This window comes from Branchiostoma lanceolatum, chromosome 19 (genome assembly GCF_035083965.1).
Source record: "Branchiostoma lanceolatum isolate klBraLanc5 chromosome 19, klBraLanc5.hap2, whole genome shotgun sequence".
Lineage (NCBI taxonomy): Eukaryota > Metazoa > Chordata > Leptocardii > Amphioxiformes > Branchiostomatidae > Branchiostoma > Branchiostoma lanceolatum.
This window is the reverse complement of record NC_089740.1, coordinates 7,954,262-7,981,604: the sequence shown is the minus strand read 5'-3', so window position 1 is coordinate 7,981,604 and position 27,343 is coordinate 7,954,262. Positions and strand designations below refer to the sequence as shown.

Here is a 27,343-nt window from a genome sequence, read left to right as displayed (position 1 = left end):
TATTTTTGCGTGTTCCACAGTACATATATATTCAGTTTCTACAACTTTCATATTTCACAATCATATTTATCATATGCTGGACATCATAAAATTGATTGCAAAAAAACATGCGAATTGGTACAATTAAGCGGTATCAACCACGTGCTCTATTCAAGATTAAAGACATAAAATACGCATTCCTCAAGTGATACAGATACTCGACAGGAAGTGACGTTCGTGGTTCCCATGACGTCATTTCCTGCGAAATGCTGAGGGAATTAGGTCTTTGCTTCGGACATAAACACCCATTTTAAACATAAAAGTAAAATTTCGACTTTCAGCTATGATATTACTTTGTTACATTACAATGACCAGACTTTGTGCAGCTAGAACTACTGCTTTTGATACATGGATTTGAAGTTTTAAAAGATTTCAGATAAAAATTAACAATAAAAAACGGAAATAATGAATAGGCATTGATATGTCAGCATTTTTGATATTCCACATCACATGGCTATAAACCTACATGTACATGTATGTCTTTGCACTTGTTCGTTTATCATTATTAGTTGCACTTCTAAATTCTTCTCTTTCAAGTGAAAGTATCTTCTTCTTCTTCTACAATACTGCTGAGCCCGCCTTTCGGCGGATTATTAGCAGCTAAAGATATTTTTTAACATTTCTTGTTATATAACTATTGACACTACAATGGCTTTGTTGGACGTTTTACAGGTCCTTTCCTCTAACCTTTAATCTTTATTTACACGTAGCTTGAAATTCTGTGACATTAGTCAGCACCAACAGTGCTGAGTCTATGGATCTAAATAGTCACATAACAGTTCATGAAGTTGTTCCTCACACAGTCGGTGTACTACAACAGATCTAGACATGTACAGTTCTGGTTTTGTTCTTTAGTGGTACCCTCCAAGCAGAGGTTGGGTGAGAGATTGCTACCTTTTTCTTACTTATGTCATCCATCGACTATCAGAAAGCAGGGCAAGTCAGCGACTTCCATGTTAAACGTCTGCTTTGAGAGTACCGTGTGACCTTTGGGAATTTTCTTAATGCCCCAAATCATGAAATAGTGGTTTGTCATCTGTTCAGCATTATAGGTGGCATTGTCTTTCGCGTGGACGTCATTTGTAGCCTGGCAAACAACAAGTTACATTGTCCCATGAAGGACTTGGGCTTCTGTCTCTTCTGCCAAAAACAGTTACTCAAGCAACTGGATATAATTTTGAAACAGTCAGAAGTTTCAGACAGCATCCACTGTCTCTTCTATTTTGTCCTATCAGTTCAGATGATTTACGATACGTCCGTGCCTGCGGTGATATGGGTTGTGTCCGCTATAAACGTTACTACTGCCCAGGCGTCTTTAGCAGAACCGTCAGGCAGACGTCCTCCCGCACAGCCCCGCTCATTTCCCAGATCCCGCTGTTACTGAACTCGTTGAAGGACAGATCCACGCTCTGGAGGTGCAAGAGACCGTTCAGGCTCTGGACAAGCGGGGCGATGTAGCCGTCGCTGATCTTGTTAACGGCGAGGTCCAGGACTTCCAGCTTACTGAGCATCGGCAATGCCTGGATGACCTCAACTGCACCGTCGTCTCCGATCTGAGCCGAGTGGAGAAGGAGAGTGCGCAGGTGCGGGAGACTTGAAAAGGATGCCGCCAGAGCCTTCGCTCCGTTGTTGCCAACGGCGTTCCATCCGAGGTCGAGGAACACGAGAGACGGAAGGTACTTGACGTTCTCCGTCACGGCGAGCATGGCGGATTCTGGGATGGAGTTGAACTGGATGTTGAGGTGCATGAGGTGTGTCAGGAACGGTAGTGAGCTAGCCAGTCCCATTGCGCCTGCGCATCCTATCCTGTTGTTATAGACCTGCAGGCTGCGTAGGAGCGAGAGGTGCTTGAGGTTAGCTCCGATAGGCGCGAAGTTTGCTTCCTCGATGAAGCTGTCGTTGAGATCCAGAGTCTCCAGCGAGGACATTCGCTGCAGCGTGTAGGCAAGAGCGAAGGCCTCGTACCGGCGGAGGGTTAGGTGGCTCAGGTCTAGGGAGCCCAGGAGGGGCAGGTTGCTGATTTCATTGACAATCTGATCGATCATGTCACTCTTAATGTCATTAGCCTCCAGGTTGACTTGGATTGGCGGAGAGAGCTCGCTGACATGCTGAAGGACCTCCACCACACCGCGGTCACGGAGAGCGTTCCGACTCATGTTCACTTTCTTGAGACTCTTTAGCTCAGGGAAGGTTTTGGCCAACGCGCTTGCGCCGTCTGCCCCGAGATTACAGTCAGACACGTTCACCTCGTGGATGTGATTCATGTGAGGAAAGATGGCGGCCAGCGCAAGCGCACCTTCGTATGTGACGTCATTTCCGCTGACGTCCAAGAGCTCCAGCCTTGCCGTTGCCTTGAGAAGTCCCTGGGATAGATACGATATCCCAGAGAACGTCATGCCGTTGTTGGCGACCAGGAATCTTCTCAGAGACTTGACGTGCGGCATGTTCTCTGCCATGGCGGACATGCCTTCGTCGCCCAGCTGGTTGTCGGACACATCAAGATGGCGGACGACCGGGCAGACCTTGAGTAGAACGCCCAGTTCCTTCCCTCCGTCCGGCCCGAGACGGTTACTACTCAGGTCGATCTTGGAAACGTGACGGAGATACGCGAGAGAACGCGTCAGAGCCGACACTCCATCTGCCGTCACACAGTTACGTGATAGGTTCAGATGCTCAAGCTTCGACAGCGACGGCAGTACCTTTGCCAGCCGCAGGATGTCGTCATTGTCTAGGTAGTTGCACGACAGGTCGACTTTGCGGATTTTTATCTCACACTCGTCAAGACTGCACTGTCCGAAGTCTTCTTTGAATCTCATTGCGGCCAGGACTGGGATGAGATGTAACAGTCGACATAGCGTGTCAATGTCACCATCAACGGAGCTCCGTAGGGTCACTTTCTCGAGGAAAGGATCTGCCTCAAGTCTTCGCATCAGTCCGTAGATTCCGTCCGAGATGGTCAGATCAGCAGGAAGAATCTCAAGTCTCCAAAGAAATTTAGAGACGTTGATCAGGTGTACGAGCGCCGCCATACCCATTGGGGACAGGGTGGGGAGGGACGTGAGGTCAATGACCTTGTTGGGAAACATGACGTCAGCAAGGTGGATCATGGTCTCCATCTGGTTGCTTTCGCTCATGGCGATGAGGCAGGCTTCGGCGTCGGAGAAGGATCCCGTCTGCGCCGCCCGCTGGGCCATGGCTGCTAACAACGGCTCGGCGCTCTCACCTAGAATCCCGCACGAGAACGAGCAAATGTTCGGCGTGTACTCCAGAGTACCCACACAGTGGTGGATAACGTGGTAACTCGCCATTTCTTCCTTTGTCAGTTTCCCCAATAGTATGTTCAGTTCACCACTGATCCACAATGAGATGCAGTAGTCATAGACGTGTAGGCTTGCTCCTGTACATTCTGAGCTTCTCTCGTTTCCCTTGAAAATACCAAAGGAGTATTCTTCAATGTTGTCTGTCACTCCCTTGAGCTGGTGTGGTTCGATTGACATGATTTCCATCCCTATCAAGTTGTAGAAGCCAACGCCTCCGACGAACGCAAGCCTTTCCAACGCTTTTCCGTACGTTTCTTTGTCACTCATGTCGTTTGTTTGCGCGTAAGAAAACATGTACTCGGCTATCGAGAATTCTATGAACTGAATGAACTTTGCGGGAAGCTGGCGACCGTTTTTTCTCCAGTATAGACAGATGAAGTACCACAAAAACTCGTCCTCCACGATGGATTGAACGACGGGGCTCTGTCTTGCCATGTCCACGAATAGTTTGTAAGAGAGAGAGTCTTCGTTGAAATACTTGCGAGCGAACTCTTCAAGACCGTTGCACGGCACGATGTTGTGAAAGACGCCGACGTGAGACATGTCGAAGAAGTCCTCACAGTCGCTGACGTCTGATTCGTCAGAATCCATCTCGGTCAGGTCAGATGGGGTCAGGAGGAGCTCGGAGAACCCGGATGTGACGGTTGAGCTGGTCGGCCATCTTGGAATTCTACTACGAAGGTCGACCGAGGCAGACCCTGGTACGTGGTCTTCACTTGATACATCTGTAGAAATCACAAAATACAACGACAATATTTAGCATATTTTAGAATTATATATAGATTTGATATATAATACTGTTTTGCAAGTAGTGGAATGTCACTATGTGTGAGACAAACACAATAAAATCCATTGCCAAACACGATATGATGTATACGGGGTTGGCATCTACTACATTAGTAGTCCAATGATAGAACAAAACAACACTTTTAATAGTTTCATATACTTACCCAGGCAGGCTGGGGGTGATTTCAGGAGTTTCCCGTCCATCAAGTCTTTCTTTCCAAACGGTGTGTTCCCACAAAGTCCTTTCAAGTTCAACTTCAGGTTCGGCTTTGTCCTGTCTGACGAACTCTGGTCAGACAGGGCGGGCGGGTACGGCCGGTTTCCATTGATGTCCTCCTCTAGTTCTGGGTATCCATCTTGACTACCATGTTTACTGGCATCTTTCAGTGGAGGCTCTTCACTACACGGTGCTATTCTACCGGCAGCGCCATCTAACGAAAGTCTGTTGAACTGCATCACTTTGTTACCACCGCGTTTCTTGTCTTTGGGTTCCCCAATGTCATCCATGGAATATAAAGTCCGCATGGAAACAAACGAGCTGTTTCTGGATGTGGAGTTATTTCCGGTGTGAGTTCCCGTTAAGTGCATGCTAAGTCCATTCTTCTCTCCTCCTGCATGGTACTCTTTCACCACTTCGGTGGCGCCTCTTTTCACGAACGGTTCGTCGGTTTCTGACAGAGGAGTGCCCGGGACGGAAGTCTTGGTTGTACTCGGGACGGATGAATACACGGAGAGGATGTTATCCTCCTCGTAATCGGACATTCCGTCGTCTTCACTGGATTCTATGCTGAGGGAAGACCGTCGACGTCTGACAAGGACTGCTGAGCAACCGCTGGGCGTCTCCTCTGTCTCTGTGTCGCTGTCAATTTCTGAATTGTCTTCAACGTCCGAACACTCACTACTGGTCATACTGGAAGCTAGCGAGTTCACTGATTTCACAGATTCAACGCTGCTTGTAGATAGTCTACGGGCGTCCTCCTGTCTACAAACGTCTTCTGATGGTGGATCTAGCTCCATGGCGGACGGGCTAGCTTCTGATGTCTCCTTATCTGTCTTTTTTAGGAACGGGAGTTGGATAACGAACGGCGACCCTTCCAGACTGAGCTGGTGGAAGAGACCTCGCACTGTGCCCGCTACTGAACCCTCCATGTTGACTCAGCAAACGTTCCGCCCCCTACAAGCATTAAAAACAAGAACGGAGGCACACTGTTAAACTCTAACATACAACCAATCAATGTCCACTTTATCAAAGTTTTCAAATTACTTGCCGCGTTGCTTCTATCGCTGGTTGACAACAGGGACAAACATAACAATTCGGTCTCCAGCCCAATTGGTATGCATGCCACAAGAGGAAAGACTTTATCATTGAATGCAAATTAAAGTACTCAAACATTGCTAAACAACACGGTCATTTAATGGCAATTTGCTGCCACTATTAAGCCCGTTGTAATGTGAACACCAGAAAGTAATTTCTAAATCCTGTCAACACAGAACTGCATTTTTTCTACCATAGGTTTTAAATGGAATGAGGCACAGAAGATTGTACGGGTTATTTCTAAATTTGATATTGTTGCTATTCATTTCAATAATGGTATACGTTTAGAATTGTATGAAATTGACCTACCGAAATAAATAAAATTATATATCACTATTTGCTTGCAGAAAAGTACCGTACCGTACAAATATACCGTAGCTTTCTCGTTTGATAAATTTCTGTATGAACTCAATATACGGACGATTGTCGTTAAGTTCAATAATACAACACTTCCTTTCTATGATTGATGTGAAAACTTGTAGCGGTGACAGCTTGAATATCCCATCGTTACTGTTATTACTTCTTTTTACTGTGCGTGGATGGTTATAATATCTAACCATAGGTCCCAGCGTTACTGTTATTACATCCTATTTTACTCTGTGTGGGTGGCTGTAATATCCAACCACAGACGTCAAACTAAATTGGATCGCGCTGAGAAAAAGGTGCTGTCGGCGTACAAGTGGTACTTCTCGGAGATACTGTAAATGCAGAAATGTTCGCGGTGGTTTAATGTTCGCGGTTTTCGCGGCTACCGTTTCACCGCGAACTTAAACCAACATTTTTGTTCAATACTGTCGCAGTATGTGACTATAGCGCTGCCGCGAACTTAAAATCACCACGAACACTCCATTTTCACCTTAGCGCGAAATAAAAACCACGCGAACTTAAATGCATTTACAGTATATTTGATTTTGGGTGGCCGTCACGTCCTACGCTTGAGGTCGTGGCTCGTTTTGCCGAGCAACGCGACATTAGAGGCGCTGCGCACGTCAGCTGTATTTACTCACGGTCGGCTGGAGGTCTTAACGACCCGAGCACGCGGCAGCTGCCGCCGACACACACGCTCACTCGGGACGGTACATTTCCAAAACACACGGTCACTCAGGAACTGTACACTTCCAACACACACGCAAACACGCTTACTCAGGTGGTGGGAAAACTACGGTCAAAGTCTATTTTGCCCCCTCCCCTCTCGGCTGCTGTCATTGGTACTGCGGCAGAACTTCCGGTTTTTGTATCTTTCTTCCTGGACGTTCTATGGTCTTTGTGACAGATAGAGTTTAATATATAAGTAGTGGTGTAGGTTTGGGCCCCCTAGTTTATAAAGTTTTGATGTAAGACAAAACATTTTCACTTACAACTTGTGGTATAAAGGCCGCTATCTTGAAATGGCCTTTTTGGAGCAAGCATTTTGAGAAGTCGATTTGATTTCAACGCAACTACGACATCTTATTCACATAGGTCAAGTGCCTTTTAATGTCCTTGCATAAGAGTTCATGATAGTTTTCAGCTTTAATGTAAGTTGATGGGCGCTAATTGAATGTCAATGAGAGGACTCTACAACGTTTACGTCACAAAAAAACACTTCAAATGCAATATGTGCAAAACTGTTATGACTGAAAAAGGTGAAAATATTGATAAATCAATAAATCAGTGTCACATCTGTGCGATTGTCGTTGAGCTTGACATTTACTAAAGAAGATATCCTGCATTGTGTAATGGTTTACATGGACTGGTAAAGAAGTGTGATAGATGGGTTTCTCTGAAAGCCCCTCACTTCAACTGTATAAGAGAACCCAAGCAGTCACGATCTTGTACTTTACATAACATCTAAATCACCTCCATGAAAACATGAAGGTATTGTTTTGTCTGTGTCTGTGGATGTGCTTCTGTCTGTGTTTCCGCAAATTCGTGGTTAGCAATAACGTAAGAACCTCTGGATGGGTTGTGATTGTATCTGATATGTGGGACGATAAAAATGTAGGTGTTGGAAAGACAAAGGTCAAGGTCGATTTTTTGCCCCTTGGTTTGTGGAATTGGTACCGCAGAAGAACGTCCATTTTTTGTATCTTTTGTCCTGGACATGCTATGGTCTTGATTGTTTGGTAGCTTTTGATGTATGGAAGGAGTGGTGTATGTTTGGGATCCTTAGTAGTTTGCTCTAGAACTGCAGGGGCGTTTTGGTTAAAATCTTTCAAGGAGGATAAAATGAAGACAGGAACAACGTATTTTTTTTATATTGAAGGCAGTGTGTCTTCCCAACTAGGAGATGTAAACTAACGTAGCCCCCCCCCCCCCCCCCCCCAACGCTACTGTGTAACATGAATATCAAATGAACGTCAGAAAGAGGTACCCTCCACTTGTGAAGCCCTCGAGTTGGTGATACGCACATTTCATTGACGTCAGCGTACTACGTGCACTGTTACCGTGTCAACATAATACATCAGGTCATGTCAAAGACATAGTAAGAGGTCTATGGGGATTTGGGGCCAGAACACCACTACGTTTCATACATAATTTTCCTCTCTCCGGCAAAAGCAGTGTTTTATCCTTCAAATTTACTGACATTTTCGCTAGTCATCTAACACACACACACAGCGCCCAACAAGTATCAAAACGTAACGGCAGGGTTTTCGGCCCAGAACCCAGCGGTCCTGTGTTCGAATCCCCCCACCGATGTTGTACCCTTGAGAAAGGCACTTTACACGACTTTCCTCACTCCACCTAGTTGTAAAAATGGGCTTATTGTTCTCTGTACTGTTAGAATAAGTTATGAAAAACTTGAGTGCAGTACTACGTCGTCCCTGTCTGTCAAAAAAGCGAAGTAAAAAAGGAGTAAGACTGTGAAACGGTAAAATCAGATTTCATAGTCTTCAAAACATTGTTTTATCAGTAACCCCGCGTACAGAGATCCTGTCGGCCGTACAACTCGCCCGCCCAGCCGGAGTAAGATGTACGGACTCAATCCCCGGGCTCCCGACCGTGAAATTGAACTGGACACCATTACGTGGAAAATTTCCTAAAATCATCGCGTGAGTTTGACCCTCAATTACCCTCAAGCTGGGCAGCATGTGATTTCAACCCAGAAAGCAGAATGTTATCCTCTTCCAATCTATCACACACAAAAAAACGTTTCCTTGGCCATAATATAACAGGTTTATTGACTGGACATATTTCTATCTTGCGTAATTTGTTCCTCCCTGAAATGTCACGAAAGGTTATATTTTCAGTAGCGTGTGTGTGTGTGTGTCTAGATCTGTTGGTCAACAAGATAGCTTGAGAACGGCTGGATGGATCGGTTTCATATTTGGTGTGTTGTAGGGTGGGACAAAAACTGATCGGGCCCCCTAGCGGCTTTTCTTGGTACTGTAGCGGAACCTCCGGTTTTGATATCTCGTGTTCTGAACAAGCCTTGGTCACGATGTTTGGGTGTTGGATAGCTCTTGTTTAAACAATATTTTTCAAGTCATAGAACATGAGCCAAAGAAAATCTTATTTCATTAAAAATGCGTGTCCATATCAAAATGCACGTCAGTGCGTCAGCAAAATTACGCCGTGCCGTTGCCCATGCATTTAGATAACCTTGGTGTCTACCGTCTGATTGGATTCCACAGATACAGCGATAGCGGCGACCATTCGCTAGCACTCAATCTAATTATTGGCCAATTTGTGCGACTCTACAAGAGATAAGCCGATAGACGTATGCAGACGTCAGCACTGGCGTGTGTTATTGGTATTACCTTCTCCAATACGATTATGTTTTGACTTTAGCGTCAAAGCATAACCAAAACATGACGTGTTTTTGTAACGTTAATGATGTTGGTTTCCGGTTTAATAGCTTAACTCAAGAGGGAAGTATAGTCAGAATATTTGGTCTGTGTTTAAATCTTGAAACTTTAGATAAATGATTAATGTTTGTCCCTCTAGCGACTTTCTTAGGTACTGTAGTGGAGTTTTAGTCTAATGGAAGATTGCTTTACATGTTGTGGAGTTTTCTGTTTCGGATATGATTGAAGCAGTGTACAACAATAAAGACTAGCTACATCAATACGGTGGATGCTGTAAGTGATGTGATGATAGCAAAACAGCGCTTTGTTGACCAACGTATCTGTTGTCACAGACCGGACGTTTTTTAACCAACGGTCTTTTCCGACTTATCAAGGGGTTCCTAGGGCCATTTTAAGCAAATACCGTCACCTGTATTCAATATGCAATCTCCCCTTTTTCACCCTCTCATTTGGCGTTCGTTTCGCTAGTAACTGTCCCAACGACTCCGATGAAATTTCTCAGAATTATAGGCTTGGAGATAAGATTTCTTTGAAGCCAATAATACGGTCCCCGTGGAAGATAACGGTCCATTGTTAAGTGTGTGGGTCCACTGAAGTATCTGCTGTAACAGACTGGACGTTCTTAACCTTTAGCACACTGAAGTAGCCGTTTGGCACCCCATTCTCTATTGGTTACAGAGTCAGGCAGCAGGGAGAAGGTTAAATCCACAGCCTGGGAAATATGAAAGTCATATCAGACATTTACGGGTACCTTGGACCAATTTTACAACAAAATCGTCACCTAAATTTAATATACAAAATTACAATCTTCCTCTTTTCACCCACACATTCCCTACCTAGCGTTCGAATTCATCTCGCTAGTAACTGTCCCAAGGGTTCCCGTGCAATTTCTCAGCATTCTGTAGTCTTGGAGATAAGATTACTTCCTAGCTAGTAATTTGGTCTCCGTTGAAGATAGCAGTCCATTGTGTCGTGTACTGGCCCCCAGAAGTATGTATCTGTTGTCACAGACTGGACGTCCTTTTGAAAATCCACACCCCGAGAAATATGAATGTCGTATCCGACTTTCCCAACGGCTGCAGTGTAATTTACAAGCATTCTCTAGGGTTAATGATAAGATTATTTCCTATCTAGTAATTTGGTGCCCATTGCAAATAGCAGACCATTGTTGCCTGTACGGGTCCCCGCGTGGTTTGTTTCATGACGTAGGCAGTGACCTTGAGTGCCCGTCGATACGCAGATAGTTGCCGGGTGACCCTTGATGTCTCGGTATTGATCGAGATGAAGAAAATACAACTGTCAGAGGCGAAATTGCTTCGTGGATTCTCAGAAGAAATCAAAGTTTGTATTGCTTTTTTGGATCTAGAGGGCAGGCGTGAAAGGTCGCATATTGGGGGCTGGATGGTGGTGGTAGAAGCATACCTTCAAATACATATCAAACAACAAAATCACCCATGCAGTTCCAAAGAAAACTACCAGGGGGCCCAAACTTATGCCCCATATTTCTGATCAAAAAAATCTATCTAGTGGTTAAAAATCATAACCACGACAAAAGATACGAAAATCGGACGTTTCTCTGCAGTGCCAAACGAAACCGCGTGGTTTGTTTCATGACGTATACAGTGACCTTGAGTGCGCTTCGATGCGTAGATAGTTGTCGTGTGAACCTTGGTGTCTCGGTATTGATCGAGATGGAGAAAATACAACTGTCAGAGGTGGAATTGCTTTTTGGACTCTCAGAAGAAATCAAAGTTTGTATTGGCTCTAGAGATCTAAAGGGCAGGCGAAAGAGGTTGTACTTTGGGGCGGGGGATTGGGGAAGGGATGGGTGAGGGTAGAAGCAAACCTTCAAATGGATATCAAACAACAAAATCACCCATGCAGTTCTAAAGAAAGATTCTAGGAGGCCCAAGCTAATGCCACATCTTATTCATTTAAACACTAGCCATCGCGTAAAAATTATAACCACGTCATGCTTAGAACAAAAGATACGAAAACCAGACGTTCCTCTACAGTACCAACCAAAGCCGCTGGGGGTTCCCAAGTCTGATAATGTCTTTAATAGATCAAGTCTTGACTCTATACTGAAAATCATCACAATCCACGTGTAGCTTCTGTGCAGACATAATGTAAAAAAAAAATGCTACCGAAAACATAACCTTCTTGGCGAAGCTAATAACATGAATTCTTTTTCAAAGAATATATGTGCACAATTTAATTGACAAAAATCCCAATCCTAGAACATCCGAGAACTTGAGAAACATTGACCTTAAGAATATTACGGATCAATACAGTGGAGTGGACTTGACCTTGTTCCTACCCCGGAACATGGATATTGATTTCTTCTTGTGAACACCGCCCCCCCCCCCCCAGCCCTCATATATGTAGGGGTTGTTGGAAGAATAATTCATTTGGTTAATATGAGACCTCCTATAGCGCTCACAAAACAGAACATGTAGACATTTTGGTGAATTTCGTCTGACAAGAAATACAAACGAGAAATACAAGGAAAAATACGCAAGAAAACAGTTACTGGATAGGTTTTATTTGGAAATTTCAAAATTCTTTCATATTTCTTGCATATCGTACCAGTATACAACCTGGATGTCTTACCTTCATCGAAATAACAAGGAGAGTGTTTCATTTCGGCACTGCAGATCATTTGTACATGCAGAATATGTGTTCAGTCGTACTTAAATGTGTTTCAATTTCCAGCTAGATATAATTAAGATAATATTCTGGATTTTATTTCGTGACGTTAATTTGATATAAAAACCCAGTCACGTCAATTGGATTAAGATCAGCGCCCACGCACATTAAGTCGTATTCTTCTGACGTCAAAGTGGTGAGGACATCACATGCATTGGACGTTTGTGCGTAGGTCCGTTGTCTTTCCGAGAAAAAGCACCTAACTTCAAACACTCGACGTTATCGCAATATTCGCCTTCAAGCCAAGAAATGTCACACGGCCATTGACCTTTGGTCGAGTTCTTTGATCGCCGAAAGGCCGCCGAATTTCGATATTCCGTAAAATTATGGAAAATAGACAGCCAGTTTCTTTGTATAAACAGATCACAATGCAATCACACGGTTATCAAACACGATCATATAATTCACGAACTATTTGACTACCGAAGCCAAGAACAAATGCTCAGAAAAAAGGTTTTGCATAGAATGTCTAGAACCTGGAATGGTTTGAAACTGTTAAGTCATTGAATTTTTCCACATTGTATATTGACGTCAAGTAGCCTTATCTTTCTTTTATCATTTAAGTACATGTATATTCTGTATATGCTCTATAGTTCTACCTGTAAAAGCTCGTACCTTTAACTTCTATATATTTGGTGATAATCTTACCCAAAATGAACTCCAAAATTCCTTTATAACAAATTCAGCACTATTCATTGCCAGAAATTGCCAGTCCAAAAATAAAGGTGAGGAGGAGGGAGAACGGAGAGAAAAATAGATATAATTGAAAAGAGAATCGCTCTTAGAAAAAACGCGACTAGCATTAGTACAAATTGTCAGAAATTGCTGCTCCAAAAATGACGGCGGAGGAGGAAAAATGAAAGTGAAAAAATAGATATAGTTGAAAATAGCCCAAAAGACTCAAAAAAATGCTCCTAGGCAAAACGTGATCGTGAAACGCCCCAGTATATATGTATATATCTATTCAGTACACATTTAACTACGTGTGTGCCATGGCCAAATTTGGTTATTCTAGATGGACCAGAACAAAAATAGCACATGGAAATATATGAATGTACCAATGCTGTTAGTTTGAAGACCAAATGAGTTTTCTTCCACACGTCTGAGGTTTAAAAAAAGAATCCAGTGGGACAAAAATATTACAGACAATCTTTAGAAAAGGTTATGAGTAAATCAAATTTTCCAGCAAAACAATAAATTACAGTTTCATTTTCATGAGTATTCTACATCCAGCTAGCGTTCCCGTTAACGTTCTTGTATATCTAGTTTTTTGTGCATATGTTCTGTGTATATGTTGTATACTCTATCAGTGTATCTTTTGATAAGGACACCACTGTGTTTTTTCCTTTGCATGTTTGACTAAGAAAAATTGCTATGCTGTAATGACAAAAGGACAAAGGTCAACCATAGATTGATGCATCGGAGCGTATTAATAATTTAATGCTGCATTGTGCCTGGTCTATTTCATAAATACCAGAGCACGAATTTTCCGTGCCAACGCCCTCTCCCTATATCTATGCTGTTCTTTTTTATAAATACATAAATACACATTCACATACAAATGGCTTTTATCATTGCAAAGCCTTTCGTCTCCCAAAGCATATGGATAATATCGACGTTTATGGCAAAGATAAAGGGGCTTTATTAATAATTTATGCTGATATTGTTTTACATGAGACACAGGTGGGCCATGGACCTTCCTAACAAATCCCTATTCTCATCTATTGAACGCCAATGTATGGTTGTATAACATTCGTCATTGGTTAACGGATGTGCCCACTTATACTGGCGACTAAGGGCAAATAAAGTATGATAGAATGATCCTTGGTTATTGTGAAGATGATTCTTGACGCTATGTTGGTTATCTGTGGGCGTCGTGGACGTCAGCGGATGATGAATGTGACGTCAAATAAACGTCCGTTTGGTTAAGACAGGCGTTTGCGGGCATTTTATTACGGCGACGGTCATTAAGTGTGGCTGTCTTTTATCACACGTTTGGGGGTTAGCAAATTAGGCCAATTTTTATTCCACCGAATGGTAGGTATAGAATGATTTCTGTACACGGAATTCCGCAACAAGACACTGCTATTCTCGGCACCAGCGTCAACGAAGGCCGGCTCCCTCCCAAAAATCGCCGGCCCTTAGTACGCTCTAGCCCGCCGCCTACAACCAGCTTAGCCGGCCCAACATACGAACGCCGTCCCGTAGATTTTTTCAGCAAGGGTAGCTAGATATACGGGGATATCTAGATGTAAAAGTTCACGAAAACAAACCATCGCTGGTTCACAGGATAAGACACTATAGGATCAAGTAAGACACTATACTGTTCAACCATGTAAGACACTATACTGTACAACCAAGTTAGACACTATACTGTTCAACCAAGTAAGACGCTATACTATAGGATCAAGTTAGACGCTATACTGTAGGATCAAGTAACATCCGAAGAAGCAAGGCGATTTTTCGGGTGACATTTAAATCGCCCACAGACCCATGGCGCGAAACGACCCAGTCAACACACGGGATAAACAAAAGCTTTGCCCCAGTTGTGTCCCGAGGCTGATCCGTCAGCTGATATCTCTAGGTTTACTCCAGCAGATCAGATGTTTTATAAACACACACCTGTTTGAAGCCGGTAGATCTAGGTTTACACAGCGCGCAGAATAAATATTAGGCCTGCGGCCAGGGTTCAATTTTTACTGAGCCAAGCTAGATACACCCACTGCATGTACACATAAGGTAGGGTTTAGGTTTAAAAACATCTACAGAGTCACTGGTATTGTAAAATACAGTATTGTTTCCGAAACAGGTGTGTTTTGTCTTCATATTCTGAAACCATAAATGGTTAAGCCCTCTTTTCCGAAAGACAGGATGTATATGATTTCACGGAAAACATGGTTGATTTGGGCTTCGCATGTATTGTTATTCCTTGAACCATTTCATTTCCGTCTAAAAAAGCACATACAAGATTGACTGAAGCGGTCTTTACCCGGCGTATTTTTCCGTACAGCCGATACCTTTTTCTACCGGTGGTTGTGCGAGTGTACATTCGATCGATCACGCTCTAGATGTTACGAACATTCCGTAGGGTATCCGATGAAAGCCGGCCGGTGGTGCTTTTTCAACCGCCATCGCTTGTATAAACCACCCTGGATACTCTTTCACTCCGCGAAACTGTAGCAACCTTTTGAATGCTACAGCCTACAACATAACTCGGACACTATCGTCAATAGAAAGCGTACGCTCACCTTGCAAACTATGAGTCCATGGCAGCCATACGGTGAGGGTAGAACACACGGTACATGTAGGTTCTTGAGAGCGATGTTGCCTCTTAGAACGACAGCTCTATTTTTGCCCGTCTGCGTTGTATCGACCGAGCCTCGTTATCGCGTGCACCTATCAAACACACGCATATTGCAGCCCATTAAGCCTGAGGACCTCTGACTCACTTAAGTATACATGGATAAGTGGAATATGCCATTTTTATCTCGCGGGGGGTCTGGCGCGTGGCGCCGCTTGTCTCTATTGAAGCATGTGTTTGTCCTGAGTGGAAATGTTTATAAGAACACATCTACACACCGTAAAACATCTAAATATCGTAACGCATCTGCACATCAATATATTGATAGTTATCTGTACATTGTAACATATTATGCAACTAATACTACACATCAATAAATATCGGAACACATCTACACATCATAACACATGTGCACATCGGAACAAATCTACAACATCAAAAAACATCTACATATCGGAACACATCTACACAGCGGAACACATCTGCACATCAGAACATATCTACACATCGGAACACATCTACAACATCAGAAAATATATGCATATCGGAACACATCTACACATTAGAACATATCTACACATCGGAACACATCTACACATTAGAACATATCTACACATCGGAACACATCTACAACATCAGAAAATATATGCATATCGGAACACATCTACCAATCAGAACATATCTACACATCGGATCACATCTTCACATCAGAACACATCTACACATCGGAACATCAAAACGCATCTATAAATTGTAACACATCTGCCTTTCAATTTAACCAAATATCATGAGCGCATTATTAAGGGTCGACGGGTTTATTAATCTTTTAAAAATCTTTTTCTCATTTCTCCGCTAGCAGCTTTTAACATGTCCGGCTGTATTAAAATTGTAAATCAAAATATGATATCCTTAAAATCATATACATATATGGCAATAACCGTTAAGAAACGAATAAGACCTTTCAGAACATTTCAGCATATTTTTTTACGTCTGTGAGGAAAATTTCAACATATTCTTCATGAAATTTCAGCATATCTGTCCTGTTTCTAAAGTTCGCTGTGTGCTATAGCCTGAAAATGACCTGCATTGTAAATGGAATGATGGAATTCCGCTGTTATGCCGTTGATTGAACGAGCCCGTCCATTAGACGCATGCCTTAATGCCCCCCTCCCCCGGGACCCATGATTTAATGGGAATTCTGTGTGACGTGCGGATATTGTACAGGCGCTCAGTTGGCAGTAAACAATCAGTATTCTTATCAGGAGAAGGTGGCATACGTTTAGCCGGATGTCAGAATTGAGCTAGAATTCACTACACCAAATCTAATCTTCGTAAAGCATACGTAAAGAATAATTTCCTTTTTAAAAAATGCAACTTTGCGCATGCTTTAAGAGATGATTAGATATTGGATTTCGCACAGTGATTCTGTTCACATTTTGCAGGGTCGTTTTGTCTTGAAACGAAATCAGTAAAACGTTATAGACGCTGGTATTGGTAAGGAGAAATATGTGTTATTCCTCCTTCGACGACTTCCATTGTGTAACACTCATGAGTTCGAGTCAACATATTTTTAGATACCCATGTCTATTCTTGGTTAATAAGACTTGCAGTCGTGACTCCCCCTTGTTCTCTTTTTAGCCAGCCCAATACGCATACTTACGAGCACGACTACATCCTATTTGTTATTGCAATATCCATTAACCCAAGGACATTATTATGTCCTTGATTAACCTTACATAGTGGTGACACACTCAGGTCATTAACTTATATTTATACCTCCACCAAAACAAGGGACAATTCGTAAATTCGCAAAGCAAATTATACAAAACATAACAGCTATGAAATGAACAATTTTTTTTCGTCCATCGAAACTGATAGGATGGTGTTGAGAAATTTTGTAATTATCAAAACGTTTGGAATCAGTAAAAAATGAGCTGACCTGAGCTGGTATCTCAATGGACTGCGCCTGTTTGCGACAAATTATTGCGGCCTCTGTGCGACGCACGGGTACAATACGTGACCTCTGCAAACAAAATGGCTGTCCCTGGAATGTCACATCCTCAGTTTCGGTCCCAAACTAGATAGAAAATACTTTATTGGAAATTGCAGTGTTGACACTTCATTGAAAACTAATGTACAATGATTAAGATTCATCAAAACGAGATTTGCAGTGATAGCACCTGTCGGCGTCTAGTTCGCGTCCATTCGCATCATGTTGCCAATTGCGATTTAAAAAAAAAACATGTTTCACTCATTGGCGCCGATTTGCAAATTGCAAATTAGAGCCGATTGGCGCAAACAGTCGCAAATAGGCGCGGCCAAGTGAGATACCCACATCGTTTACCGTGGACGAAAAATAAGACCCTTTTATAAGTAGATGCAATTATCTGACAAAAACTGTCAGTCAAGTATACGTATTGTATGCTTGTGATTTTCTACATGTCACCAAGGACAGCCTATCTATATATATATATGTGTGTGGCGTCGTGTGGCGTAAGTGGTAGAGCGCGCGGCTGTCATCCAACCTAAACAAATCCACGCGAAGGCTACCGTGTCAACCCTCATCACTCAGGTGTAGGAACTGACACGGTCATCATACTCGAATATCTGTATCTGTACTTCTGTATGATCTGAATACGAATAAAGATAACGAGTGATTGCCATAACTATAAAAAGTATATACATGTATGTATGTCTTGTCTGCAGCCGAATCTATAATGAAGGCGTGGGCGGTTGAGGATCTACCTGAAGGAGAAGCGCTATCCCCCGCTGATTTTTATCGAATCTTTCAGCCGAAGTGAACACTAATAGGCATTCATAGCAAAATTGATGTGTTTTCTGTTACAACCTTTATAAATTCGGTTGGTACAATCTAGTTACATGGGATTTTTAAATATAGCTCTATTAAAGTCAGCATGTAATTTTGGCCTATCATACGCCGGGAGTTAGGGTTATATAAAGAGTGTGTCCGTTGACATAGATTTTAACAACTAATATAGTTCACCTGATCAGGAGATATTTGAAAACTGAAGCTACAACGTTTTTAAAACTCAGGGGTTCGCAAATTGTATGGGCTCACTCACGGTTGAGTAAAAAAAAAGTCGATATGTTTTGCAATCGGTTTAGCGGGGTACCAGAAATTTTCTTATACCCCTGTAACACATACAGCAGAAAAAAAAAATCCATCGGCCGTCGAGCTCTTAATTACTCTGCAAGCAGAGGTTGGTGGAAAACATTGTGACCTTTTTATCATGTATGCCCCGTTTTCCGTCGGCACTCTCCACCAACGACAGAAAACGGGGCATGTGATAAAAAGGTCACAATCTTCTCCACCAACCTCTGCTTGGAGAGTACTCTACATGACATATTTCGGCAATAATACGCCCGGTATTCTCTCAATCATTGCGCGATTTTTAGGGATCGGTCGACATTCGAAAGGTCAGCGAGGTCCCGTTCAATGTGACAGGGTAGATTTTCAGGCGAAAAATACGCTTGACTCCAGGGTGATTTTTAAGATTCAGTGACCTGATGGCCCGAAGCTTGTCGACAGGGGCTTAACCACTACACAACCGGTCGTCGGCCGCCATGTACCAAGATAGAGGACACTTCTAACGTTCTTGTGCTAGATACTCCTTCCGCCCTGTTTCAAATCAGTCTGCCGTAACGGTTACTTTGCAAGCAGAGGTTTGTTTCTGACTTATTTTTGTCGTCTTTTGGGCGTTTTTGTCGGCTTGGCGACATAAAGAAAACGGGACAAAATAGAATGTCCAACAAAAACGCCTAAAAAGACTACAAAAACAAGCCGCAGCCGAACCTCTCCTTGGAAGGTAGCTTAAGTAGGCTCCCGCTATGTTACAAGCTATTGTTTGTTAGGTGACAAGACTTTTTTTTCAAAGTGGGTGTCAAAAAATATGAACAAAGTGTTTCAATTCATAGGTGCGTGGAGAGATGCAAATTGAGAATATTAATTATAAAAATAGCATAAAATTCATGTCGTCTTTTCATCCAAGAAATTACTTTCATTATTACAATCATAACACCATGCTGAGAACCTTGATAATAGAAAATATGTACTAAGTGTTCAAACTGATAGGTGCATGCAGAGATAAAAAAGGTATGCAAATTGAGAATATTAATAATAAAAATAGCATAAAATTCATGTCGTCTATTCATCCAAGAAATTACTTTAATAATTACAATCGCAGCACCATGCTGAGTGCCTTCTCACCACGAAACCCAATTTACACACCCCAATAGCTCCAGGCGGGTAATTTAGATCTAATGAACTCAATTTAAGCGTTGATCAATGATGATGTAAAATTAATCGTGGCTCAGACAGGCTCATAAAGGTTAACAGATTGAGTCGGAGAGAAAATAGGTCGAGTGCTACTTTGAATAATACAAAAACCTTTTCACATGTAACATATACTTATGTAATTCCACCAGGGTACATAATTCCACCACCCTGAAAAGATACGTCCCAAAAGATCTCTAACCCAACCACCCCCGTAAAATGAACTCCTGTATATCTAAACTGTGCATACCTGGGGGTGTTGTGTGAGAGATCTCTCAAACCCACTGTTTTTCAAAGTGGCGGATTTATGTAACCCGGCGGATTAATGTTAATGGAGGTTATGTATAATGCATAAATCCTGTTTCATACAGTCGACGAGCTTCGGTCTTATTTGTTGATCATATCACCAGAAGTTCGCCAAATCTAAAAATCGACCGAAATTCGAGCGTATTTTTCACAAGGAAAATCTACCCCATCACAATGCCTAGCCGAACATCAGCCTAGCCGATCTCTAAAACTTGTTCAATGATCTAGAGAACACCGGGCATGTTACTTCCGAAATGGTCATTTAGAGCTCGTCGACCGATCAATTTTCCTGTTGTGTGACAGGGGCTTAAGTTAAAGAAACGAGTTATGCTGTTATTCCACATGCAAACATACACACAAAAATACACACATACATACAAACATACACACAAACATACACACATACAAACATACACACAAACATACACACATACAAACTCTACCAAACACAAAACCTTCTTGACGAAGGCAATACAAAATTTGCGAAAAAGTAGGATAGGGAATTTATATAACTGTCACAATTGTCTTCAGTATCATTCTCAGTCACTGATGAAAGGCAGTGGATGCTATTCTGAAACTTCTGAGAATTTATCCAGATGCTTGATTTATTTTGTATTATGGAGTACCAGTAGATTAGGGAATGTTCCCGAATACATTTTGTAACCCCAGCTTCTTCTATAGGGCTAGTTACTAGTAGTCCTCATTCTTAGTGAGTTAAGCTTGTCTGAATCATGATCTTTCTGAATTAGGGAGAAGAGCTGCTGTTCCAGTTCTGTTATGTAACCTGTATCCTTGAAGTGACCTTCGTATTCTTGTTACGTGGTGACAATTGAGTAAAAAAAAATCTGCTGGGAAATCCACCCCCCCCTCCCTCGAGAAAGGTTTCTCCGTAACCCCTCCCCCGAGAAGGGTTTCACCATAACCTTCGTAAGTGACCTTCGTATTCTTGTTACGTGGTGACAATTGAGTAAGAAAAAATCTACTGGGAACTGCCCCCCCCCCTTGAGAAAGGTTTCTCCGACCCTCTAACCTTTAAGAACAGTAACCATACGTCATGTAATGCGGGATTATTTCCCAATTTCCCAGGTGCCGTTTTTGTCGCAGTTGTACGTGTGCAGCAATTTGTCAGACCGGAATCTTCCGGGATTGCCTGGTATAGCTTTAATCCGTCATGTTGGCTAAGACTTGTTCACTTTTATTTGGCCTTCTTAAGTCTTGATGAAAACAATGGTGACCAACTGCACGCCACAAGCAAGGATATTACAGAATTTTGCTGAGAAGAAAATCATATTTGTACAATTATTTTGGCACCAACAATTATTGAGACTCATTTATAGAACTCTTTACAGCATTAATCTTGTTACTTGATTTATTTTGTATGATGTCGTGTTCTACCTATATGTCTTACCTCCATCGATATCGACTTATTTGTAGTTGAATAAAGTCTTTGTCGTTACAGTTTTATAGAAACATATTCAAGCTGTTATATTTCTGCACAGTATATCCGTGAATAATCATAGTTGAAGCACAGTATAGTTGAATTGAAGCAGAGGGGTTTATCACAGAATGTCTGTTTGTTAATATCTTTATGTTGATGAAGGTTAGACATCCAGGTAGTACGATACGCAAGACAACAGTAACTCAAGCAACTGGATAGAATTGTAAACGGTCTGTTTGTATCTTTATTTTCATTTCGCGAGCAGGCTCCATTAATTTGTTTTGTTAAAGTTCCGAGAACAAAGAAATTGCGATGGTATGGCCTACGTACGTAAGAAATCTTTGCAACAGTCGTTTATCATTTCTCACGATCCAGCCACCATGGCGCCCTAACAAAATCTCCCGCCCGACCACGCACCAAACCGCTTCACTTAACCCTCTGACGTGCACCTACGCCTAGTCGTCTAGGGAACGGTGCCTCCCAGTCATGGGTTCACTATGCATTATTTATTCCCTCTAAAGGGTAAAACTGGCAGAACATTCCATCATCCCGATTCTGAATGATTGCATTCTGGATATGTCACGTATGCCAATCATGTGCTATGTCTCCGCGTCCTTCATTGTGGGATACTGTTTATGTAAAGGGCATGTCCTTGTAGGATATAACGCATTTGTTGCAATGAAAGGTGTGATTAATGTTGCCAATTACTTATGAAAGGCACATAATGCAGTCTATGTGTAATGAAGTATGAGCTGATAAAGGCCATTGTTTGTTGAATTAGTGATAGTGAAGGATTGCATAATTCACCTCAATCTAAATTGTGTTATTTGTCAACTTTGTATTCAGAGTATTGCCGATAGAGGTTGGGGGGGGGAGGAAGCTATGGTAGAAAGAAGGAAGGGAGGTAGGTAGGGTAGAAAGAAGAGGGGACGAAAGGATGGGAAGGAGTGGGGGAGGCATTTAGAGAGGGAAGGGAGGAAGGGTTGAAGGAAGGGAGGACGGAAGAGAGGGAGGAAGGTTTGAAGAAAGGGAGGACAGATGAGAGGGAAGAAGGAAGGGTTGAAGGAATGGAGGACGGAAGAGAGGGAGGAAGGGTTAAAGGAAGGGAGGACGGAAGAGAGGGAGGAAGGGTTGAAGGAATGGAGGACGGAAGAGAGGGAGGAAGGGTTAAAGGAAGGGAGGACGGAAGAGAGGGAGGAAGGGTTGAAGGAATGGAGGACGGAAGAGAGGGAGGAAGGGTTGAAGGAAGGGAGGACGGATGAGAGGGAGGAAGGAAGGGTTGACGGAAGGAAGGGAGGACGAAAGGAAGAGAGGTCGTGAGGGAGGCAGTTACGGAGGTAAGAAGTAAGAAAGTGTAAAAGGAAAGGAGGAAGCCTAAAGAAGAAACTTAAGGAAGAATGAAAAGAAAGAAGGAAGGAAAGAAGGAGGGAAGGAAGGAAGGAAGGAAGGAAGGAAGGAAGGAAGGAAGGAAGGAAGGAAGGAAGGAAGGAAGGAAGGAAGGAAGGAAGGAAGGAAGGAAGGAAGGAAGGAAGGAAGGAAGGAAGGAAGGAAGGAAGGAAGGAAGGAAGGAAGGAAAGCTAGAGAATGTAGAGAATGTATAGCACAGACTGCATCCCATCCTCCACACAGCGCGGCACAGGTGCGCTGACACAGCTACAGCTATGTATACCGGATAGAGATCAGATAGACACCGGGTAATCCTCTCACTACCGCAGCAATCTTTTCCGGATTAAGGTAACCCCACGGTAATAGCAGTCTTGCATCAATCTGTCCGGATTTAGGTAAACCCACGGTAATAGCAGTCTTGCATCAATCTGTTCCGGATTAAAGTAGCCCACTGTAACAGCAGTCTTCCCCCACAATCAGATCCTCTCTAATCCCGTCGTACATCATGTACCATAGTTACATCGTGATCTGACATATTAATATGGCATCTGTGACGCATTGAGTTATTTTATGACGAACATATCTTTGCTTATATAATTAAAAAATCTCCAAACACATGTGGATGGAGTTAGAGAACAGGTGGTATCGCCATTTCTGGCTCTCACGCCGGAAACATATACATGATAATAAAATATCAACATTATATAATATACATTTATACCTACTGTAGTAAAACTTGACTCGACATCTGTTTTGTAAGGAATACCACACATAACCTAAAATCTGTACAATACGATTTGCTTTGACATTCAAATATGTCCAATTTATTGGCCCATTTCAAAGCCATTATTAGGATGAAACCGTCCGTGAAAATTTGATAAACACTTTGAAAACACGTCTCACCAAAGTCATCACCGTCACTGATGAATCTGGCTTAATGGATATAATATACTGGCTGATGCAATAGATTTGAAATGTCACGGGATCGAGAGGTCACGAGTTCGATTCCCGGCTATTCCTTTTTGTGCCTAATCTAGGACCCATCTGTGTTTGGGAATGGATTTTACTTGTTGAATCTACGAAATGATTTGTCTTGATTTCCAGGAAGATATTTTTCATCTCACTTTAGTTCTTTGAATCAGACATGGAAATTCAATGCGTTTGGCATTCATCATTGCAGTAGACTTAGCAATTGACGGAACACAGTGCAATTATAGCCAATGTATACTTGGCCACTTTACGGGTATACTTATTTGTACTCAACGTTAAATGTGTGAAAAAATGAACCTACTGCCATAATAATACAATATTACTAGTGAGAGATTTCAGTAAGCCCCTAGAATAAAAAAATACTAGTAATTACACCTAACACCGTTAAATTTCTAAGTATATTTCTTTCTATTTAATTACCCCCCTTGAGTATAATTGTAAATAGGCACTCGGGCTATACCGAGAATATTCCTACATGGTTCACCGAGAAAACTAACAAAAATATTTGTTGATATTTATTGCACTGGAACGCCATACCGTAGAATTATCCGTCCGTTAGCGAGTGAACTTGTTATGTTCACAGTGCTTAGAGGAGGATCAATATTTGGTAAATATAGTTGTGCTGCAAAACATTTTTCATCTTTTTATCGCTACCAAACTACCCTTTAACTCTACGCGCTGGTTGACATGCTCTTGGCAGATCTAGCAATGTTTTGTGAAGAGTTGTTTTGAAACGGTTTCCAAAGGTACGTTCAGGACTTCATTGTATTTTCTTGTGTCTGAATCATGCAACGTTATCGCATAGTATCATGGACGAATAGCACCTACTTGCATAAATCTAGAAGATATTTGTGTGATTTTACGAGGAGGATTAGTTTTGGGATGAATTATGACAGCTTTGTAGTACTACTATGACACAGACATTGCAATGTATGATTCATCAAAAGATTAAAGAATTTAGACTGTGTGTACTGGATATATTCTATATGTTGGCATTTGAATATGCGTGAAACATTAATTTGTTATATATTCAAAACTCGGTCGATTTACTATGAATGTCTCTTAGTGGGGTTGTCAAACAAGGACACTTGCCCACAAATAACAACCATACCTAATCACATAACACATCACTCCATTGTACATGCAGTTGTCATACGTATCATGGAATCCAGAAATTGTTTTAAAAATTACTATTATCAAACTTAATTACTTTTTACTAAATATCAAGATCGTCCCTATTTGACTACAATTTTCAACCATTTAAATGATGTCGACAATAGAAAAATGGCGTAGCTGATTTTTCGTACTCCGAACGGTCTAAAGTCTTCTTAAAAAAAACAATATGGGCACAGCCAATGAGTGTGAGATATTCGGGTCATGTTGACAACAATAACACACTGTCCGTCAGAAACAACACCACAACGCTATGATAGGGCTTCAGAGGAAAGGTAAACGTTTCGCCTTGGATAAGGTAAACTCACCTGTGTCTTAACTCGACCTGGTCGGATTTTCTTACAAATTTCTTGACATTCAGTCCTTCAAGATGACAGGTCCTCAAAACCTGTGCAGGTTTGGAGACAAGGAAAAACCCTGGTCTGAGTACTAATGCCGTTTTGTTTGAATAAAGTCACTAAAAGGATCATAAAGGGGATACAAGAAGCGTAGTGTGTTTTCCGCAAGTAGCCAGGCTGTTCCCAAAGCTGACACAGGCCAACCACTCGGCTCTAGGGCCAACATGCCCCCAAGGAAACTCTACAACAGGCCCCCTTGAGTTAGACCCTGTTAGAATTATAAAGATAGGGGGTCTGGCATCCAGGCTATCTACAAGAACCGTACTAGCCTATTTTTTAGGAATGCAACCAAACAAACATGTGAACTCCTTGATTATTCTTGACCTCACGTGGAACCCCTACTACATCATTGGTTCACTCATGTTTACATGTACACGTTCTACTTCAAATAACGATTATCTTGTTCACTCGCCCACTCTCTCTTTTTCTCTCTCTCTCTCATTCGCTAACTCACTCACTCAGTCACTCTATGAAACGACACAATAATGTCGCAGGATTATCATAACGAAATCATAACGAACGAACATTGGCTAGGGGTGGGGGTTTAGACATACGTAATCATTGAAACCATCTTCTACTTCACATACCACCCTCCTATCCCTGCGAGGCAAAATAAACAAAACCCATTCTAAAATCTTAGAACTAGTTTCACAACAAAACAGTTCCCTAGGAAGAAATTGTACCAACCTTTAAGAATAAAGCACATGTAGTCAAAACATGTACATGTGTACTGACCTTATAGTATAAACAGGAAGAACACACACACTAGCACTCGAGCGGATGTCAGGCAACGGACGTACCGGAGTAGCTGTAGAAAAACCGGTTCCAACCTTGCCTCGGGCTACGATGTCATTTCACAATCACTGGGCTGGCTATGTCTGAAACAGGGGGTATTAGTACCCTGTCATATCGTCTTTAACACGTACTGATTATGACTGACAGCTTGAAAGGTTCTCTGGACCAATAGCTGGTCTGCATGATCGCGAGGGCACTGTGCACAGCCGGAGACGGGACAGCGAAAGCTAAATGAGAAAGTGGGCGATACTACTGACGCATTTTGAGGGGGCGTTTATCTCTTTACATTGATGAAGGTTAGACATTCAGATAATAAGATACGCAAAAAACAGTTACACAAGCAACAGGATGAAATTATGTAATTTTCAAAATTTTCATGATTTTATTCAATTGCTCGAGAAACTATTTTTGGCGTGTTCATCTCTTTGATTGTGTAACATCATAATTTTTAAGACCGCCATCTTAAAAAGAAAACGGTGATTTAAAGATATCTACAAATGCACCATCAGTAATCCCTGGGGTATGCACACTTCAGATATCCAGGTGTTCAAGACATTCTTGAGAAGGCCTCAAAAACACTGTTTTTTAACGTGACGGAATTATGAGAGTTAATGTTAGATGGCTAGATATATAGATAAACTCCAATCTCCAATCTTCGCAATACCACCGTTTATATCCACTGGCTAATACATAGCAATCATGTGGAAACGTGTTCCTCTTCTATCTTAGTACGTCACTGTAGCTAAATTTGTATGTATCAGCCTAACAGTTGAGCTCCTAGTTCCATTTAGTTGGTAACTGGGAGACCCCCGTTTGAATCCGGGGAAGGGCATTCTGGTAGGAGCTGCATTCGTCTTTCGGAATGGACGAAAAATGCAGTCCTGTGATCGAGGAGCACGTCCCCACACTTCAGTAGCCTCATTACTCAGACGGCTACCTGCTAGCTGTACTTCAGATGAATATAAATCTTGTGTAAAAAGTCAATAAACTAATCGCGAAAACTCTCCTCTCGTCACGTTCTATAATGGGGCTGTGTACACAGCTATACGTTTTTGATTAGTGGTAAGTATCGACAGACGACCAGGATTCATTGTTCTACCGTGATTGCTGTACAGATGGTGTGGTCACGTCTGGGCTCTGTTCAATTGGAGTTTGTCTGTACGGTGCATGCGCGGTTTCACACCACTGAGTGACGTATTGGAAGGACCACCTCAGTTCACACAAACTCATTTAGCGCCAGACGTGTAGAGATGAATAGTTTCATCAGGTTAGTAAATCAGTGGATTGAAAGTTCTTTGTACGAAG

General features: G+C 42.2%; 1 protein-coding gene across 1 annotated transcript; it reads right to left on the bottom strand.

Moving 5' to 3' along the window:
- Nucleotides 1–645: 645 nt before the first annotated feature.
- On the bottom strand, nt 646–26,248 carry LOC136424929 (uncharacterized). Its single transcript, XM_066413583.1, has 5 exons — nt 26,044–26,248; nt 25,154–25,233; nt 15,206–15,353; nt 4,310–5,319; nt 646–4,084 (listed from the first exon to the last, which is right to left on the bottom strand). Exons 4-5 carry the CDS (start codon nt 5,292–5,294, stop codon nt 1,338–1,340), a joined length of 3,732 nt encoding a protein of 1,243 aa, XP_066269680.1. The 5' UTR covers nt 5,295–5,319; nt 15,206–15,353; nt 25,154–25,233; nt 26,044–26,248; the 3' UTR covers nt 646–1,337.
- Between the last annotated feature and the right edge of the window lie 1,095 nt (nt 26,249–27,343).